This window comes from Poeciliopsis prolifica, unplaced genomic scaffold (genome assembly GCF_027474105.1).
Source record: "Poeciliopsis prolifica strain line A6 unplaced genomic scaffold, Auburn_PproV2 SCAFFOLD039, whole genome shotgun sequence".
NCBI lineage: Eukaryota > Metazoa > Chordata > Actinopteri > Cyprinodontiformes > Poeciliidae > Poeciliopsis > Poeciliopsis prolifica.
In genome coordinates, this window is record NW_026562414.1 from 1,437,802 (window position 1) to 1,458,649 (window position 20,848).

General features: G+C 37.4%; 1 protein-coding gene across 1 annotated transcript; it reads right to left on the reverse strand.

Annotated features, from left to right (window-relative positions):
* Nucleotides 1–41: 41 nt before the first annotated feature.
* Nucleotides 42–18,410, reverse strand: pals1b (protein associated with LIN7 1, MAGUK p55 family member b). Its single transcript, XM_055054158.1, has 14 exons — nt 18,223–18,410; nt 14,906–15,375; nt 13,139–13,347; nt 10,120–10,197; nt 7,188–7,307; nt 6,855–7,016; nt 6,357–6,434; nt 6,086–6,269; nt 3,723–3,791; nt 3,575–3,646; nt 2,866–3,027; nt 2,129–2,331; nt 1,897–2,007; nt 42–1,760 (listed from the first exon to the last, which is right to left on the reverse strand). Exons 2-14 carry the CDS (start codon nt 15,231–15,233, stop codon nt 1,584–1,586), a joined length of 1,953 nt encoding a protein of 650 aa, XP_054910133.1. The 5' UTR covers nt 15,234–15,375; nt 18,223–18,410; the 3' UTR covers nt 42–1,583.
* Nucleotides 18,411–20,848: the final 2,438 nt, after the last annotated feature.

Here is a 20,848-nt window from a genome sequence, read left to right on the forward strand (position 1 = left end):
AAAAACAACAAATCGCTTAGTAGAATAAAAATACAACAAAATATCTTTTCAAATCTTAATTTATTAACACATTTGAAAAGTTGTACTTAAGAATTACTGTTTTTTAAAGATTCAATAAGTCACAATTTTACAGTACTGATGACCATCTCAACAATATTACGCAGCATTACAGAGATAATGCAGTTATGATGCCATGCAAATGCATTTATACTAATTAAACTTTATATTTTGTCACATTGACACAGACAATGTGTTTCATTTAGATTTTATGTATCATAAAAGGAATTCTTGTTTTAAATTTGCCAGAAGATTTTTCTCTGATCAGATCAGACCAAAACAGCATTATGACGTGGGAGTGATTTTATTTTGCTGGACCAGCCGCTAAATTGAACTCAATCCTCAAGGACAACCTGGTACAGGCTTAGGAGCAGGTTCACTTCCAAGAGGAAAAAAAAAACCCCTCTAAACATGCAGCCGAAGATACCACACATTGGTGGTGAATCCATTAATCGGAATAATTGTGATTCAACCTTTATTAAAATAATTATCAACTAATTCAGTAATTGATTAATTGTTAACTGGAATGTACAGACTTAAATGCTATTAGCTTTGAATGGCACAGACTTAGTTTCACCTGGTTCACATTCCCGGGAATGCTGGATTTTAGGCAACAAAATGTTTTATTTTCTTATTTTAAAATGCTTAGTTTCAAATATTGTATAAAAAAGTTAAAGTGGTTACATAAAAAATCTGCAGAATATGCCAATTTTTGTATTAGATTAATTGTCAGCATAATTGATAGAATAATCAATTACTGAAATAATTGTCAGTTGCAGCCTTACATTAATTTAACGTATGCAGACCTAAATATAGCTGACAAACTGCGGCCAGATTGTCAGATATATTTATATTCACAGAGAGTCTCCTATTGATTTGATTATTTTTTTTTTGGCAAATAATAAATAACCCCTTTCATCTACTTCATGGTTATTTTCTAATTTGTGTTTATCTGTCTCATGAAACCCAGGGAAGTTATTTGACATTTAACGTGAAATGTGACAAAATGGTAAAAAGTTTGATAAGTATAAGTACCTTTGTAAGGCATATGAGACACAATACTGACACTGAGACATGAACATCAGATGGGAGACTTCACACTAAATCCAATTAATCTATTTCTATTCAGTTCTTTGCCTGATGATGTTTTGGCTTGATTCACCAGATTGCCTTTAAAAACGTGTCAAATAAGCAATTTCTGGCATAACAATAAAATATTTCACCTCTTTGTCTGAAGAATATATATTTACAATTATAAATAAGTCAAAGAAATAGAATAGAAATGAGTCTATCTGGAAAACAAAAGATTTTGCATAAAACTAAGACCTCGAACAGTCATCACAAAAATAGAAGAACGCAATCTATCAAATATAACAGTGTCTGTCTCTGCAGCATCCTGTAACAATTAAGCTCCAAAAAAGGAAAAAAAAATGTGCAAGTGAAAATTCAGTGTCACTGTAATACTGTCCGTCTCCTCTTTACCTTCTCGTTCACTGAGACTCTTCGTGATCTGGACATGGCCACCTCTAGCAGAGCCAAGACGACGGCACCCACTGCGGCTCGGTGTCCAGTTTATCTACTAATCTCCGGAGCTCCTGGAACGCCTGGTCTGGATCAAAGTTAACGACTGTCATGTCGAAGAAGTGGCTGTAATTCAGCTCCATCTCGCGGGCTTTTTCAGTGACTTCCTTCAGCTCCTCCGGCTGGGAAAAGAAGTCAACATCTGACACTTAAAACAACTGGTGTGAATGTTCAAAGTGTGCATGAGAGTTTCACTTTTTCTGCTCTGATAATGGACTCCAGAGGCAACCAGGCAGATGTGTGTGAAGGTCAGCTTACTTTTAGTGTTTTCCCCTCTGTGGCCAGCAGGGTGCGCAGTCGTTCTTGAGAAGGAGGAGCAATGAAGACGACATATGGCTTGAGGTTGGACGACCTCAGTACTCGCAATGACTGGGAGGGAAAATTGAGGCAGAGAATATTAAATTAGATCTTTCTAAAATACACAAATTTGAAATATCTGAAGCTATCGAAACACTCAATAGTGGTTGCTACATCAGAAACAAATATTCACCCTCGTGTGAAGGCAGAGCAAACAGATGCGTCCGGAGTTGACGACGTGTCGGACAGAGTCAGTGCTGGTGCCGTACAGGTTCTTCTCGTACTCCCCTGACTCGATGAACTTCCCTGCAGCCAAGTCAGCCTCGAAGGACGAGCGGCTAACAAAGTGGTACTCGCGTCCATTTCGCTCATGTATCCTTGGGCTTCGGGTTGTGTCTAAGAGTTCAAAAGTGAGAGATCTGTTTAAATTAAAACTGGTTCTACTTTTCAGATCTCTGTCCTAAAGTCTTAAAGGCAATTTATAGTTGATGCAATTGGTAGGCTTTCAGTATGAGACATGAAAAAACAACCGACTGGAAGGAAGAAAGGCTACAGGATAAAACAAGAGAAAGGAAGGACACAAAGAAGGAGATGAAATAAGGACATACGAACAGATCTAAGGAGAGATATGAAGATAGAAGGAAGAAAAGAATTAAGAAGGGAACAAAAAAAGAAACAGTGAAGGAGGATGAGGAAACAAAAACCAGAAAGGGAATAGGTACAGTAATAAAGAAATATTTTCTTTTTTCATACTTATTCAGACCTGGAAAATACTGAAATTTAATCCCATATATTCCAGACTTTTCCAAACTTTTTGGAACACAATAAGCTTTGACAGTAAATCTTGTTTTTGTTGTTTTTTTTTCTTGCTTGTGTGTTATGTTTATCCTTTGACATCAGAGAAAATTGTCTGTCTGAGTATGGACATACGTGGAACAGCAACGGCAAACTTGTCCGGCTCGATGGATAAAAGTCTCCGCCGCAGCTCGTCGTGGCCGCTGTTGGCTGGACCGACCAGAGCTATGGGGCGTTTCCGATTAGCGGGCTGGTGGTACAGGGACATTTCCTCGTAGGTCAGGACATCATCGTAGTCTGAGGAGACAGTTCAGGAAGGCTTACGGAAACAACACTGACTCAACTTGCACCTTGTGCTTTTAACCCCCTGCTCTGCAACTACTTTCAACCTTGACCTCTTGCTGATGGTGGAAAAAGCACAACAGAGAGTAAACATAAAAAAGATCATATTGGTTACAATATTGTTTTCTATTTAAAGATGTGCAACTTCAGGTATGCATGTCTCCTTGTTTTAAAGGTGTCTCTGCTGTATGTGTAAACCCGAAAACTGTACGTCCCTCAAAGCTATTTAAGCTCCCGCTGATCCGGTCTGTGAAGACAAGTCTAATCTGACTTGTGACACGACAAGTCTGGACAAGCTGCTGTAAGAAAGACGAGGTGTGTCAACTTCAGCCTGTGTGTGGGCGTAATGCTAACAGCAGTGGATGTTTGGCTGCTGGCCTGCGCTCAAACCCTCTTTTATACGTGCTTAATGAGGAATGATAGTGCGCTAAGTGTGCAGATAGCGCTTGGTCCAAAACAAGCTCGCGCCTCAAACCGCTAAGAGAAATAAAGCAAGTCTTACCAGTGTTTCTGTTCAAGGTCGATGTGTTTCTTCTTCTCAGTTTCTTGCTTTTCTTTGAACACCAAATCTTCCCTAATACAGATTAAAATACACATTTTCATTTCACATTGTTGGACTGTTGGAAATGTTTTAAGTTAGCAGTTGTTACCTTGCTGCTCTCGACTTTTGTCTGGTATTGTTTTCTTTAAACTCTCTCTTTGCTGCTGGAAACTTTTACCTGATGTAGGAAAAAAATCCATAAAAGTTAATATATTAATATATATATATATATGTGAAACTTTTGCTAAAAAAATGAACCTCAAACAATACATTGAGCATTAATCAAGTCCTAAAAAAGATTCCCAGTAAAGATTCAGGTCTGTAAATCTATAAACTTTGACTGGTCCATTCTAACCCATTTAGGGTTGTAGATGGTGAACTGTTTCCCAGTCCCAAGCTTATTGCAGAGTGTGCAAGCTTATTGCACACTCTAACAGAGTTTGTAATAGGATTGCCCATCTTCCCATCAACTGGGTCCAGCTTCCACGTTTCTGCTGAAGATAAACAACCTCACATCACAATGCTAACGCCACTGTGTTTACTATTGCCATAGTGTTTTTAAATGTTCTCCTCAAGTGGCATAGTTTAGTTTAACCTGGTTCAAATTCACTAAAGGAATGTTAGGTTATTGCATTTTTGGGCATTTAAATGTTTATTTTCTTATTTTAAAAAGCAATTGAACTATTTGTTTTAACACATTTCTAATATTACATAAAAAGGCTCACATGGTTAAATGTAAAATCTTCAGAAATTAGCAACCAATTAAAAAAAAAATCAGACTAATCAATATAATAATTGAATACTAAAATAACTGTTAGGTGCAGCAACCAGCAGTGCAATGTTTTATATTTTGAACAATAAATATTCCTCTTTCTCTTCCCAACTGCACACAAAATTTATTCTAATCTACTATAAAATCCCAATAAAAGTTTGTGGCTGTAATGTGAAAAATGTGAAAAACTGAAGAGGTATGAAGAACTTTGGAAAACATGGCACTGAAAGTGAACAAGCTCACATTAGAAGTTGTTTGGAAGCCTCTGATTTGTACTTTCTAACCGTGCAAGTAAAGAAACAAAGACAAAAGACGGTTAACTTTCCATTTTTAGCACTAAACTTTGTTTACTTAGACCCCCAACTGTCTCTAGGTCAGGGTGTAATTACAATTAATTCCCAAGTGTTTGTTTTAATCTGATGGATGCAACAGATGGTAGACAAATCTTTCCAGGAAAGCAGAGCCAGGTTAACCATTTGTCTCTTCAAACTCATTTGTGACTGTATTTCAATTTAGAGGAGGAGTGAATAATCAATACAGTAAAATAATGTGTCATTTGCAGCCCACGTATTGAGCTATTAGAATGTATTTGCAGATATTATATGTATTTCAAGTAATGAGTTGTTGTATTTTAGAAATCGTCCACTTAAACAACTTTTAAAAGGCAAGTTTACTCCAGTAATTTGTACTAATACTTTACAGTGACATTCTAACCAACATGGTTTCTTTCCACAAGCCAAAGACCTTGTGGAAAGAAGGTTCAGTGTTCAGTTTTTCACTGAACACATTATCCTGTGCTGCTAAAGGCGCCCTAAGTTAACGTCTTGTCTTTACACGCCTACAGACAGAGAGATCTCCGCTATCCTATTAGGTTCACAGCAAGCCACCTGTGCGACACTGATCTAATAAAAGCTAATCATGTTTCATGTATTTCTCTCTGCTAAATATACTCTCTTGAATGATCTGTTTTCCCCTCTGTGCTTTATTAACATTTTGACACAAGCTGGAGGATAAATATGAAAACATGCGGGGATGTATAGCTTATTAGCTTCCAAAAGAGCTTTTTTTGGTACCCTAGTTTACTACACGAGAGTTAGATGTGGTGTTATTCCTCTTTTTACTTTGGCACTAATGTCAAGCTAACTTGTCATAATTCCATAGTACTGTTTCATCATCTGGTTGGAGGATCAAGGTCAAAGCAGCACTCACACTGCCTGATGGTTGTCATGATTTTCAAGCACTCTCTATTGCAAAAAATTTTTTTATAAATAAATCTTTATTTTTTTATGCCAAGTATTTTTGGTCTAGTTTCTAGAGCAAATATCTTAGTACACTTGAAGGAAGACAAAACTTATAAGTAATTTTGGTTGTTTTAAGTAAATAATTTCTCAGTATTCATAAAGTTCTAGTTCCACTGGCAGAATATAGCACTTATAACTTGGAAAAAATATCTTGCTATAAGTGAAATAAACTGCCAGTGGAACTAATACTTTTTCGTCAATATTATGGAATTAGTCAATTAAAACAAGCTCCTATAGTTTGCTGAAGTTACTTGTAAACTAATTATGTCTTTTTATCATGAGAACTTAAATTTGTTGTTACTGAAATACAATGATTATGACCTTGATAACTGCAAAAAAACAACAAATATATTAAACTTTTTTTTTTCATTTTTATAAAGAATGCCACTGAGAGGGTACCAGGAATGAGGCCAGCCAGAGGCTGACTGTCCTTGTCTCCATCCCTGTAGGCTTGCCACCAGTTGGGGTCATCCTGGCTAATGACATGGAGTATATCTCCTTTCTGGAAGGACAGACCCAGCTCCCGACACGGCACGAAGGGGTCATCAGAGGGATCGTAGTCAAAGTAAGCGCGCACATGTATCTGAGGAAATAGTTTACAACAAGTTTAGTGTTTGTTTGCATGCCAGCGACAGTTCTCACGCACACTCTCTCATCTTAATAGACTTACCACAGTTTGGCTGTGGGGAGCAGGTTTATTGTGAGAGCTTGGGATGAGGAGGAAGGTCAGAGTTCCCTGCATTTCTTGCTGTTGAAAGCATAAAAATGATTGAATAAAGCACAATTTTATAGTACTCACCCCTACAACTTTTGACATTTGTGATGTTGATGTGATAGAGAGGTTGGTGGTTATATATTTTTAGGTGGGTTAAAAAAAATGGCATTGTAATGTGTGAATGATCTGGGTATAGTGATGGCTCAAGACTTGAACGTCCAAATACACATAAAGACAATTACAAAGTTGGTCTTCTATCACCGGAAGAACATTTCCAGAATTAAAGGACTTAGAAATATCTAGAAAAACTCATCCATCATTTATCTTTAGTCATCTTATTGCTGAAATGTGCTAAATGAATAAACTTGACTTGTGAGTGCTTTTAATAATACCATGGATTGAAGTAAGTGAAAAGTGCTTGTTATTTGACATCATTCTGACAGTAATGGTTACCAGTAAGTCGTGCACTTCGTTGATGTGTTTTCCACGAATAGGAATACCGTTGATCTCCAGGATCTCGTCTCCCTCACTGAGGAGTCCACTCCGTTCTGCTGCGCCGCCTTTCACTACACGACTCACCACCACATTGTCCATGTCATTGCGCACTGTTGCACCCTGATTGCAACACATCCAATCACAAAAGTGCTGTTAGAGGACGCTAAATGATTATTCCATTCTAAACAGAAAGGACGCACAGTAAACGCTTGACAGATACAGTACTGGGCAATAAGAAAATAAAAGATCAAAAGCCAGACAGTAAAAGGATTCAAACACATCATATCTCACCAGTGGAGTGTCTCTGGCCTTCTGCAGCCGCACTAATTTAACTGTCTCTCCGAGGTACTGGGTCACGCTTTCTTCTGCGACTTCCTTCACCGCTACGCTGTCATGAGCTTGCATCAGTGCCTGCCATATGAACACATAGAGTCAATGAAAGGTTCCCTTTAAATATAAGAAAAGTCAGAAGCTAGCTTTAAAAGCAGTTATCATCCAAGCTGCAGGAAGTTTAAAGGAGTGATTCAATTCAACCTCAACCCTTGCCATCCTTTTTATGCAGAGCTTTCCAAGCCAAGATCAGGACAGAGATTGCAATTTTAGGTTATTTAACGTGACACACTTTTTTATGGACCACAATTAATACACATCACAGAAATTTACGCAGTTTATAATTTTGAGACAACTTGTTATTCGGACTCAATAACATGGTTACATCTCTGCACACTTCTGGGCTAATTACAGTAAATAAAAGAAAATAGAGCCACAAAAATTGTAAAAAATGTGTTATATAGCTCACAACACGTTGAAATGTCACAACATAAATTTTAGATTTTATTGTTTTAATGTAATGAGGCAACATAACTATCATCACAACAAACAATCTCAGTTTAGTTTGAAATAATGACAAAAAATGTTTTTTTTAAATACTGTTATCATGACTTGGTTATGTTAAGATTATGGAATAGTGAAACTATTATGGCAAAATGAGCTCAGTATCTCAATTTCAAAAGGTAGTAAGTAATATCTATCTAATATAACTTTATATGAATAACATCTAAGTATTACATTTTGGTTTATTAGTTACTGCCTCGAAACTCATAGAAAGTGCAGAAGTAAATGCAGTTTTCTATCAAGAATGAGTGGCTAAGTGGAGTACATGTTTTGTGTATAGTTTTGAAGCTTATTCTGTTGCGAATCCACTGATACAAAACGTCAAATACTATTTGATATCAACAAAATTACAAGGGAAGTCTGGAAAGAAAAAAATGTGTAGCAACTCTGTGATCAAAAGTGTAATTGGACCTTTGCAGCAAGTTGCATCAAGTATAGAAACTTATTTCTCCCAAGTTAATAATGAAATAAGACATTTCACTGTGGATTTTTTACTAAACAGATATCAGCAAAGTTAAAGCTCTTAAAGTTCAATTTCAGGCACGTCCTGACGAGTAGATAAAAAGAAGTAAATCCAGTCCTTATGCAGATAAGCAATATTTTATGAACAACTGCAAACACTTGGGCGCTTCTCTCAAGTGAAGATGAGGAATTAAGACACATATATTTGATTAACAGCTATAAAATATTGTCGCAAATATGTTTGTTTTAGTATTATACTTCAAATGTAACAAATATTTAACAAAGAATAAAAAATAAGTTAAATTATTATATAAAAAAACACCTTGAAAAACTACATTTAGGTGATGGATACAGTTTTGCAAAGATTAAAAAAAAGTTGCATTTTTGTTTAGTAGTAAACAAAACATCTTTTACTAAAAGTAGTAAAAGATGTTTAACAAACATCTTTTGCAGAACTTGCCTTTTCTAAAACTAACTACAATAAACTCTCAAGCAAAATAAGGAATGAATGACAAAAAGAAATCAAACAATTCAAATCATCCATCTATTTTCTAATAGACCTTACAAAATCCTCCGGTGTGAAGTGGCGGCTACATACGAAAGTACTCCCCGTGTTTATGCAAAAGTCGGGACCTTCATCTCTTCGGATCGCCTGGATCCACTGCCTCCGTTGGTCCGGGTCCGTCGGGAACGCATGATATGACAGATAAGGCTGTTTTCTCCCCCCACATGAACAACCAGGGACTGAACAAAAACAACTGCGCCGAGACTGAGCCATTTTCCTAGCCTTTTAATGCTAACGCTTTAGCCACGGGAAGTAGTCCAACCCCACATCCGCCCCGGCCCCGCGCATGCGCACAACCGCCCCGGCCTCGCGCATGTTTGTAGGACCACCACGCCAGCTGGAGTCCCAACCACTTATCGCTCTTGTCCTAGATGGTCTTTCACATTTGGAGCTGATTCCATCCAAATTTGGGCCCGTGCCACAGGGCTCACCAATGTCTTATCAGTGCCCACCTGAAAAGTCCTCTGGTAGCATCATTCTGCACCACATGGCTCCAGACTTCCCTTCTCCTCCTTTGATGCTGCATAGTCTTCCAAATATGTGCTTTGTGCCCGGAAGTGTGAAAAAGGTCTATACCCTTGTCCCTAGTGGGGTCAGGAGAGGTGCTTGTGCCTATCTCCAGCTAACGTTCCAGGCAAGAGGCGGGTTACACCCTGAACAGGTCACTAGTGTATTGCAGGGCAACACAGAGACAGAGAGGACAAACAACCATGCACACAAACTCACACCTAGGAAGAATTTGGAGAAACCAATTAACCTAACAGTCATGTTTAGGGAGGGGGGAAGGAAGTACCCGGAGAGAACCCTCACATGCGCAGGGAGAACATGCAAACTCCGTGCAGAAAGATCCCGGGCCTGGAATCAAACCCAGGACCTTCTTGCTGCAAGGGCTGCCCCAATACAAATCAAGTAAAACAAATATACAAAATAAATATTCCGTATGTTTAAATGTTCTGGAGCACATGAATGAATTTTATCCAAACGATGATAAGTAATATGACCTCATCACTGTCCTTGTCAAGAACAAGAAGGGAGAGGAGGACATTTAAAACTTCACAGCTGCCTTTCAGGCATCAAGATGTTAATTTGCTAAACCCTGACCTCTGCCTTCCCAGTGGAAGGTGCAAGAGAAACAATTACCCTTTTGGAGACAGCCATGTATAACATTAATTATATTTCTTCCAGCAGTCTAATTACTAGAATATTAACTAAATAAATGAGCTGGCCTAAGAGGCACTGCAGACACACTTATGTTGCCTTTTAATCATATTATATGTCAAGAAAGGGTCGGTGATCTCTGACCTGGAGATGGGGATTGGTGAGCAGCACGCTAAGTTCCAAACCTTCCTTTTGTTTACTTGTCTGGAGGATCCTTTGGACCTGAGCAAAGACACAATAGAGTGAGATAAATCTGCCAGTGAGACGAATAAACACGCAGCTCACAGAAAATAATAAACTATTATTTTAAACTGCTTCCATGTATTACTTAGGCCTTACCAAAAAATGAAGAAAGTTCTAAACATTTTTCTTCTGTTTCGTTCAGATTTAAATCTAAGATGGCTTTAAATGTGAAAATATAATTAGATACAGATCTAAAATTACTGTATATAATGATATTGAAATCATTACATTTTTGAAATGTAAGAAGAGCTGAAAGCAGAAGTGGGAAAACATAGTTTCATTAAAACACAGATTTATTCTCTTATTATATTTCCTCTTTGCATTTTCTCCCTTCTTTTTTCTCCTTTGTCCTTTTATTTAGCAATAAAATGGATAATAAATGTAGCGATGTAAAATTAATACTGTTGAGTATGACAAACAAATACTAATTAATGCCTCAATGTACAATCAAATAAGTTGGGGAAATTATTTTATTTGGATATCTGACACATTAATTATTTTATCAACTGTTACTTATTGCCAATTTTGGCAGGAGAAGTCTTCCATACACCCACCTAAATCTTTTTTTTTTCACCAACTATTGATTTCACATAATTTGTTTAATTTGATTGCTCCTACCTAACATTTTTTACTCTACTGATAAATATTCAAAATTAAAAAGGAAAAAGAAAAACACCCATTCCTGGCCATTTTAGCCATGTGCCGGTAACATTGGTGGGAAACAGGTCTGTCTCACTGCTTTGTAAGAACATGTGCAGTCACAGATTATTCACTTGGCTACACTCTAATAGTTCACAGTAGGATTTCCACATTCCAGCTGCACCAAAGCTGGATCTTTCTCTTGAATAAGCAAAACAAACAAAAAAGATGTATCAATTCTTGTCGTTCATGTGTGTTCATGGATGAATGCTGCAAATATTAATGTTACAATCCCTTCTGAATTATATTATTTTCCATTTTCAGCTTTAGAAGTCTGTCCAATGGATCTGGGATGTTTTTTATTTGTCCACTGTGCTATGTGTTTCTATTTTAGATCATATGGTTCCTGTGTTGTCAGGCAAATTGGTCTTTTCTTACTCCTCCCTTCGGCCTCTTCATCTCCTGTTCAGAGCTTAGTTCATCCATTACACTAATCAAAGCTCTCACTAACAAGGTGACACACTTGCCCCTCCCCCAGCAGCACTGCTGCACCTCAGCCCAGCCTGCTGTAAGCTGCTGGAGTTTCTTTTTCTGGCTGCGCAGATCCTGGACCTCATCCTGCGGTGTGCTCCACTGCTCAGCCAGCACAGAGGGCTGCTGGGAGTTCAGTTTACATAACGGTCAGTCTGAGTATCACAGAATGCCGGCAGTTAGTTTAGTTTTACTGCAGCTAAAACACTTTGTGTCTGATGTATGAGCTCATACTTAGTCTCTGCAGGTGTGTGCAGGCTGTTTACCTTAAAATCAGTCCTGTGATGACCAAGCTAACAGTCATGTACCACTGCTGACTGCTGTGGCTGACAGACTGTTTAGTCAAAATTGCTACAAGCCTAGCTGGAAACTGGAAATAAACTGCAACAGGCTGGCTGTGTTGAAGTCTCCATATTACCACTGGTCATTCATATTTTTCTGTCGAAATGCCACACTTTTCCTCCAGACTTACAGATTTTTAGGCTATTTTTAAAATGTAAACAAAATTTCACTTTTATTATTTTAATTCAAAATTTTCAACAGAAGTCTTACATTTAAAAAAGAACCCATAGAAAACAAAGATTGAAAGTAAAAAAAAATCTAATATTTTTTTTTTTTGCTGAAATTGATTCTTTTTATTTTTTTGCATGGTCCCTCCTACTACTGGATGATGTAATCGCAATCACGCTTCTGTGTGAACATCCCCAAACATACTACATGTGCAGAAGAAGAATGCTGACATCACATCGCAGCATACTGTTTACAAAAGTAATAATGGATACTGCCGTCTATGGATCACTTTTAAATTTTATTCAGCAATGGCAGCCAACGGGATTGTCACAAAACCATAACAAGACAAACAAAGCTAATAAATAGAAAGAAAGCAGTGTTGTTTTGTAAAGCGTTGACAGCAACGTTCTGCAGAGAATTTTGTTTGGATGTAAAGTTAGAATTGGGAGTGGTCCAAATGTAATGTGAAGTGCTTAAGTGGAATAGACATCATTCATAATTCCATAATTATGGAATTATTTATGTCTCATCTGGCTTCTCCTGGTGCAAAATTATGATACATGTCTCATGTTAGTGACATAAAAGTCAAATAAAACTTGATATGACTGTTCAGACTGCCGACTCTGTGAAAACAAGCAGCCATCTATCCCGTTTTAGTATCACATCGTATTTTCTCGGGGTGAAAAAAATATTGGAAAGTTCAAATTGCCAGAAAAAGTCAGATTAAGCATATCGGTCAAACAAAAAAATTTTTTTGTTTGGCATTCACCTGCTGTGTTAACATAGCCATACGTAGGAGGAGCATATAATGGATCTGCTGTGTTACTCCTAACAACTCGCATCATAATTTCTGTTTTTCAACAATAACTGTGCTGTGGTTATTTTTTAACATCTCCCATACAGCATGGCTCACTTCACTGTCATTTTCTGTGCTAATGATGGAATCTGAAAAGGAAAAAGCAACTGACAGCAATCACAGTGAAACATATTTTCATTCTTGCCATGTGGCTCTAATTTTCTGCCTATCTTCCTTCTTTTGCGTCACTTTTTCGCTACTAGACATACTCACAAAAAAGCATCCAAGTCAAACTAACAGGTACCAGACCAGATGCAAAATCATTTTATAAGCTAAGATCCAGAACTTTTTATAATCTACAAAAAGTTCTAGATTCAATATATTGGACCCAGTTACACTGAATTGCAAATCTTAAATAAGTCTGCAACATGGATAGTTGAATACCTCCTTGCAGAGATCCTGTGCTTGTACTGTCAGAGGTGAGGTGGGACTGATCCTGCTTGTCTGCTGGGATAGAACGCTGTAGATTGTGTAGGCGTTCCTGAATTCCTCCTTAGCAAGGAGTTGCATTATCACTTCCACATCCTGCTGGCTCTGAGAGTCACTCAAGCTGTGTTGGACCCACTTCACAACCTGTTGTAGTTCATCCAATTCTGACAAACAGGGACAGAGAAAGGAGACAGGTGATGTTTGGAGAAACAGAGTAACAAAAATCAGAAATAACGAGGTATTTATAAAAATATTTTCTACAAGTAAAATAACAGTGACATACAGTTTAATTTTATCGGAGGACTAGTTGACTTTGATTATAAAACTTATTTACAGAGCATCTGATTCACACAGGTCCGTATTTTAGAAATGTATTGTGAATCAAAATGTTACTTAGGCTAACATTTGAATCCAATGATGCTAGCGTGGGACTCTCTAGTCTCTAGCTTTAAAATGAGCTACTTTAGGAGCAAGACAAGTTTATTTAAGTTTGCTTTAAGACTAAAAGCAAATTAAAACTGTCGATGTATTGATCAACCATCTAAAGATAGAAATTACTCAGTTCTCTATTTCAGATCTGAGTGATCAAATGAGCATGTGTCATTGTTACTAAATTCGAGGCAACTAGAAACTTCCCCCATTTCCAGTCTGTAAGGGCATCAATTATCAGCATGTACTTTTTCCAGTTTACTAAAAAGTGGGAAAAAGTAATAAATTAACAAAGGCAGAGTTCCTTTTGGATTTAAAAGTAGGATATTTATGCCAGAACGTGCAGCGAATTTGTTACTTTTATGAATTATTGTCGTTAGGACCAAAAAACTGAGATTTTTAAAAATTTTGAACAGCATGTTAGAAAAAGCCTGTGAATCAGTAAAAAAAAAAGATCTGTGTATTGCCAAAGAAAATAGTTTTCTAGAAACTTAGATGGTTATATCAGTATTTCCAGTTCAGAAGCTTAAAAGACGCCAGTGGTGCCCAAAGTTTGTCCTCGAGGTCCGGCATCCTGTATGTTTTCGTTCTCTCCCTGGTTTAACACACCTGGATCAAATGATAGCTCATCAGAAGCCCTAAGAAGAACATTGACATGCTGAGAAGGTTGTTATTACCACCAGGGAGAGAACTGAAATGTGACGTCATGCAGGAAGCAGACCCTCAAGGACTGACTTTGGGCACCATTGCTTTACACAGCTGAATATATGTTGAATATTCTTCCAGTAAGTTTTTAAAATAAATTTAAGAATTTACACCTGATTCTTTGAAAAAATGTTTTTATTTATTAGACTGAAAAAACATGTTTAGATGTTAAATGACTTGATTATTCAGTGAAAAGCTAAGCTGCTTCTCATAAAATTATTGACCCTCTAATTAACTTGATTAAACCATAAAAAGAGATATTCATGAAGAAAAGCATTGGAGTTGCTCAGTCTAAAAGGTTATTCCTAAATATATGACTCATCCATCCTTTATTGTCCTCGAACAAAGAGGTTTAAAAATAGAATGGGTATCTCAGATAGCCAATAAAACACAGACCCCCTCCCCCGTCTCTACTCTGCCTTTTCACTTTTTATTGTTTTGACTCCTTTTGTATTCACCGATGTTTTGTAAAGCCTCTATTCTTCCCTGACCTGCATGACTCTTCCTTTCAACCCTTCCTTCCTCCATTTAACCTCTACAACCTTCTTGAAAACATCTCAACAATAACTACTGCTCTAACTTACTCACCCACCACAGGATCTAGGCTGGTCACTTTATTGGTAGGCTTTTCCTTCCCCTCGAAGGTGGGATTGTCAAAGCCGATTTTTGGGTTCTGTGACAGCTTCTTGAGCCTCAGCGAAGCATTGGGATCGATGTCATGCCTCCCCTTGCCATCCTCTTCCTTCCGCTTCCTCAGCTCCTCCTGGTAATGCTGGATCTTCTCCATGTGGGAGCTGCAGTGTGGAGATTTGTTGAGGCTACCTTCTTGCGGCGGACAGTCCACAGCCCGCTCCCTGTGGCTCACGGCCAGAGCGGAGGCTTCTTGCACATAGCCATTTGTACGGGATGCAATCATCCCTGTTGCACCAGGGTACAGTTTAAACCACCCCAGCCTTTCCTGAGGTCTGCTGAAGCTTTATGAGGAACTACTGCTGAACCTAAGCGTCACAAGACTCCCATTGTGGACTATTGTCCTTTTGTTCTGTTCCTGTGATATCCTGGTATACAAACACAGAAAAAGATTTTTGCTTGAACAGTTTACACAACACATTCAGACTGAAACTTCAGGAATGCATTTCTAAGTAAGTAACTACGGTTTGTTTATAAAAGACTGCTACAAAAAACCTTTTACAAACAGAAATGGTTGGGCAGATATAGGATTCAATGTTTTCTAGAATGCTGTTGTTGTCCTAAAAAGGGCAAGTGCAAATTTTGATTCAATCTTAATGCGTAAATTGTTTTTAAATGCAATTAATCATATTTTTATATACCAGTAAAAGTCTCGAGCCAAATCTTTGCATTCATGTGTTTATAGTACGCCTGTGGCACACAAGCAACATCCACAACAGCAATAAACAAAAATGATGCTCCTTTTGGCCCTGAAGGGGTTAAATTAGAGACCCTCTAATTAACTTAATTAAAAATCTGAATAAAGTCCCATGACTAATTAAGATCAAGTCTTACTCCTATTTTCTCTTATTTGTCCACTAATCAAGGTAAGAACAGACAGTGCTTTCTGCCCTCCATCACATTTAATTCTCTCCTATGTAGCCTTTTGTTTTGCCATGCTTGTTCCCAACTTTCCACCACATTGTAATTATCACTACTTGACTGACCACTGTTGTGATAGATTATGACCTATTTTGACGGATCCTCTACACAAATCTCGATTTGAGAGTCTGACTGAGGCACGTTGATGTGAGGCTTCTGTTAGGTCAATTCATGCTGTAACGGATTGTAAAATGAAATGTCTAAATTATTTGTAGTTTATTTAAATTAAATAATTTAAATGAATTTCTAATATAAGACTGTTGCAGATTGTTTATGTATGTTTGTCTGTTTTGGTTTGCATTGTTGGTGATTTATTTGGTTTAATGGTATTTTGTAATGTTTTGGGATTTTTTTGTTAATACGTACCTCACGGGCTGCCGTAGAGAAAGAGGGCAGGGCCTATAAAACTGGGGAATTGCAGTGAACCAAATGAAACTGTCAAACGTTGGACTAAGAAATGGCGTTCCCCAGTAAAGGCAGCGAGGTACGTTTTTGTTTGTTGTTGTATTGTTGATTTGTGTTTGTATTTTAATATTTGTATTTGTTTAGTTTTCACGGTGATGCTGGTGGTGATGGTGATGATGATGGAGGTTTTGAAGTCAAGTGACCTGACAATGATCCAGCAAAATCATCAAAGGAGAAATAAAGCCAATATCACCTGTCGAGACAGGCTGTTTTTTAATTCAAGTACTGGGGATCAGCTACACATGCAAAGAAGTAGAAAACAGAATGATCTTGTAATTGGTTAGGCATGTGCCAAAATCACTGACATTCCCCAAATTTAAATGGCCTCATTTTACACCAAGTCTTTAGAGATAATAACGTCGGGTACGTCTGTCACCGCGCCTACTAAACCTCTCCCCTGCAGAGGCATTTAGCAGTATTTAGTGTGGCCAGGTACTGCTGACAAACAGCAGAGACTGCCAAGAGGCCATCTGTTCTCGTGGGCTTAATTAAGCTTGGGATTTCGGTGGCCACAGAAGTACAGGGAGGGATACTGCGAAGGGAGAGAGAAAGAAATCTGCAAAGGTAGAAGAGTAGCACATGTGACACCGACACATGTGCGAAGAAAAATTTGGGCCAAAAAATTGGCCCAAATTAATCTGAGTCCTGTGCATAATTTCAAAAATTATAATAAATGTTTGTGAAATACAGTAAATTGTCATGCCATATGTTAAGTGGCCAACTAGTTTCAAGGGTGTATGGAATTAAATAAAAAAAGCTAATAAAAATGTAAATAAAATCTGTCTGCATGAGATCTTACAAGACTACACATTTTAGTCTTGTATGAGACTAAAATATCCTATCAAGGCACGTTTTCCACATCGACATCAGGCATGTGGGAAACATGGCAAAACACATGGGAAAAAGTATTCTCCTTATCTGAGACCAGAATCAAATGACAAAAATTTTAATTCCTAATATAAACCTTTGTTTTTATTCAGCTTATTTACATGCACAACAGCAAAAAAGTCAAAACAAGCTTTAGTTATTTAGAAGTACTTAATTTGATCATATGTGTGGTTACTTCAGATTATTTTGGAATTGTTACCCTTACTCTTTTTATAAAGTTTTTTTTAAAGAATATTAATTTCCAATGTTTTCCTGCTAAACCAAGGACTTGTGTACTCATCTATTTTATGTTGCTGTTCATTTTTCTTAGTTTTATCATCTCCAGTTTTTCTTTCTGTCTGCTTTCAATCTGTAAAACACTGTTACACGTTTCGATTGATTTATTAATCAATGTTAATCTCTTAGTAAAACATAAATAAAGTAAATAAGAAACGTAATGACATACCAGCAGAGAGAGGTTAGAAATTAAAATCGATGGAAAAAATAATAGTTACAAAAAGATAACTGACATCATCTATAATATTGTTATTAATTATATTAAAAGTAGGCTGTGCAAACCAATCATTAGTATGAGAGAAGAAACTAAAAATTGTCATGACAATAATTTTCAGTTTTTTTTATACTCTTTTTATACAAATTTTCTGTTCTTGTAATATTGCTTCATCTGAAATTGTTTTGTGCTTTAACAACTAGTTGCTTGCTGGAGTAATTGTTATAAAATATGACCTGAGGTAAACTTATATTTTGGGCAGCCTATAAAAACCCTCACTGAAAGAAGCTGACAATAAGCTGTTTGTCTTAGACGTATGTTTGGATTTATTTTTACTTTCCTGCGCCAACGTGGGACCTAGCATAGCGGAGGAGACCTAGCATTGTCCCGCTAACTCTGCACGACAGGACGGCAGTTGTCCCGTAAAGATGGTTAAGGTTGGGTTACTCACCTTCTGAGCACCAGCGAGCTTCTTGTAAGAAAAAGTCGTTGTTTATCTCTGCTTTATTCATGCAGAGATAAACCCAAAAACTTCCTCAACTTCCTACTCAGTCTGAACGGGACGCGTCCGACAGCTACGAGCACAAACAGGACATTTGTGGCTGTTGCTGCCGTTGGTGGAGCTGCGCCGGTTGTTGTGAGTCGTTTCCTTGGCAACAACATAGCGCCACAGCGCCTCCTCCAGGTCAGCCACGGAATAACCCCACTTTGTTAAAAAAAATATCAATAGAGATTACAATTTAAATGACAAATACCTACCATAAAATTTCGCTTTTGAAAAATAGAAGAAAATTACACATCAACAAAATAAATAATATGGCAGTTATATTCCAAATGCTTGGATAAAACAAAAACTGCTGAATATATACATAGCATGGCACACAATTTTTTAAAACTAAAAGTGAATATATATGTGCATATATCCACTGAGGAAATTAATCTATATTTCACCAAGTAGATTAATTTCTTCAGACCTGCTTTAACTAGTCACATCACTTCATTTACTTTTTTATCACAAATGCTCAGTATATTCAAGAATATTAGACACACACGGTTTCTTATAGTACACAGACTTGGTTCATGTGGTAGTATAAAATAATTATTCTTCATTTCTGACTGTCATCATCTTATTGATTCTCTTACATGTACCCCATTTTTATTCATCATTTTACTCAAATGTCTACTTTCTTGTCATGGGATTATCAACAATCTTCATCTAATGGGATGTGCCGTCATTTCATCTTGCAAGGAAGAGGTGAGGTGAATTAGTCTAATCTTGGGGGGGAATGAAGAAAATGGAAGACAACCAAAGCTGCCTTTTCCCCCAGTTGCATTTTTGTTGTTAGAATAATCTTTTCTGACACCTTTCCTTTCAACCTCTCTTCCTTCTGAGACTCATTCTTGCCAGTTTTTGATTCTTTCTTTCCTGAAAAGAAAAGTTCATGTGGTTTGTGGCTATTGATTTCAGTGCAGCTCAATTATGCTGCTATCCAGCAAAAAAAAAAAAAAAAAAAAAGACAACAAAAATGTAATTTAGTCAATGTTTAAGAAAATGACTTACAGCAATATTCACAGGACCTCTTAAGTTTGGCATCAGGCATGTAGAAAACACAGCAAAACACATCATGGGAAAAAGGTGCTTTCATTATCAGAGACCAAAATCAAACTTTCTGGCTAACATTACTTGTAGATGAAAGCTAAGACTGCATAGCAGTAATCAAAACTATAGGAAAATGTGGAGACCCTCCCAGGAACAAAGAGCTTGGTCTGAGTAGATGGGAGAATGTATCCAGAAAATACAGTTATAAGAGAACAGCTGTTAAAGACTTCAAATTAGAGAAGGGCACCAACCATAAACAACACTGAACAGACAACCTTATCTACAGTGAGAATTTCAAGACATAGAAAGCTCGATGCAATTGGATAGGCTTTCTTTAATAGACAATATTTTACATAATGCCATTATAAATAGAAATTTATAGAATTAAAAGTAACAGTCCACAAACTATTGACTTAAAAAGATGCATACTTTTCACAAAACAATTATGAACTACTTTCATGGGTGGTTTGATGTTGGAAGGTCCACAGCTCCATTCCTTATGGTCAATATAAATTTGCCCTTACTGGCTTCCAGTGAAATCCTCTTCTGCAAAGTCAGCAGTACAATGTTTCTCAAGAAACTGATATGAGACACATGGGCTAGCTGCATGTTCAGTACCTCTAACAGACCCTTTTCATGTACAGGTAGTTACCCGTCTGATCCTGCCAGTAGCATTACCTTGTCTTAAAATTAAGCCATTCAGTTCTAAGAACACATAATTGGGACAGTGATGCTCCAAATGACTGTTATGGGCCATCTGATTACTACGTTCTTACTTCCACAGCTATTACTGCCTATAATCTAGTGCTGACATCATGTTATGGGTGGAGTCATCAGACTGAAAACTGTGTGCGTCCCTTCACTTTTTGCTGACTTTAAAAAGCCTTGAAACTACTCCTGGCCCTCATTTGTATGCCTTCCTTATTAATATGTATGTTACATGCCTGCCAAAGTAACAACTGGATCAAGGTTTAATTCTGATAAGGCAGCCTTCAAAACAACAACCACATTAATGGCAAGCACATAAAATATCACCCAGACTTGGGGAGCAGTGACAGAAAATCTCCCTTTCACACACATTCCTTCATGCAGCCACAACTTGCTCACACCAGGATCAACACTCTAGTATTATCTCAGCTTAAGAGTTTAGCCAAAGAGGATTCTTATCATCTGGTTTGATACTTTAAGCTAAGAGGTTGTACGTTTTCCCTACAAGGATGTTTTTCTGGCACTTTGACGTCCTCGAACAGTTCAAAAACAGATATTAAAACTCCTCCCTCAAACCACCCTGCAGCCCATTAACTGCACAAAATGTGCACATTGCTGTCTTGAGACCAGTTAAAATGCACTGGGACATTATGCTTAGAAGGTATCCTTCTTAATTTCTCAGATACTACAGTCACTCAGTGTTCTGTTTTCAGTTCTCCATCTGTGGACTGAGTTGAGAGTTTTCTTGAAATTCAGGATGCCTCCGGTT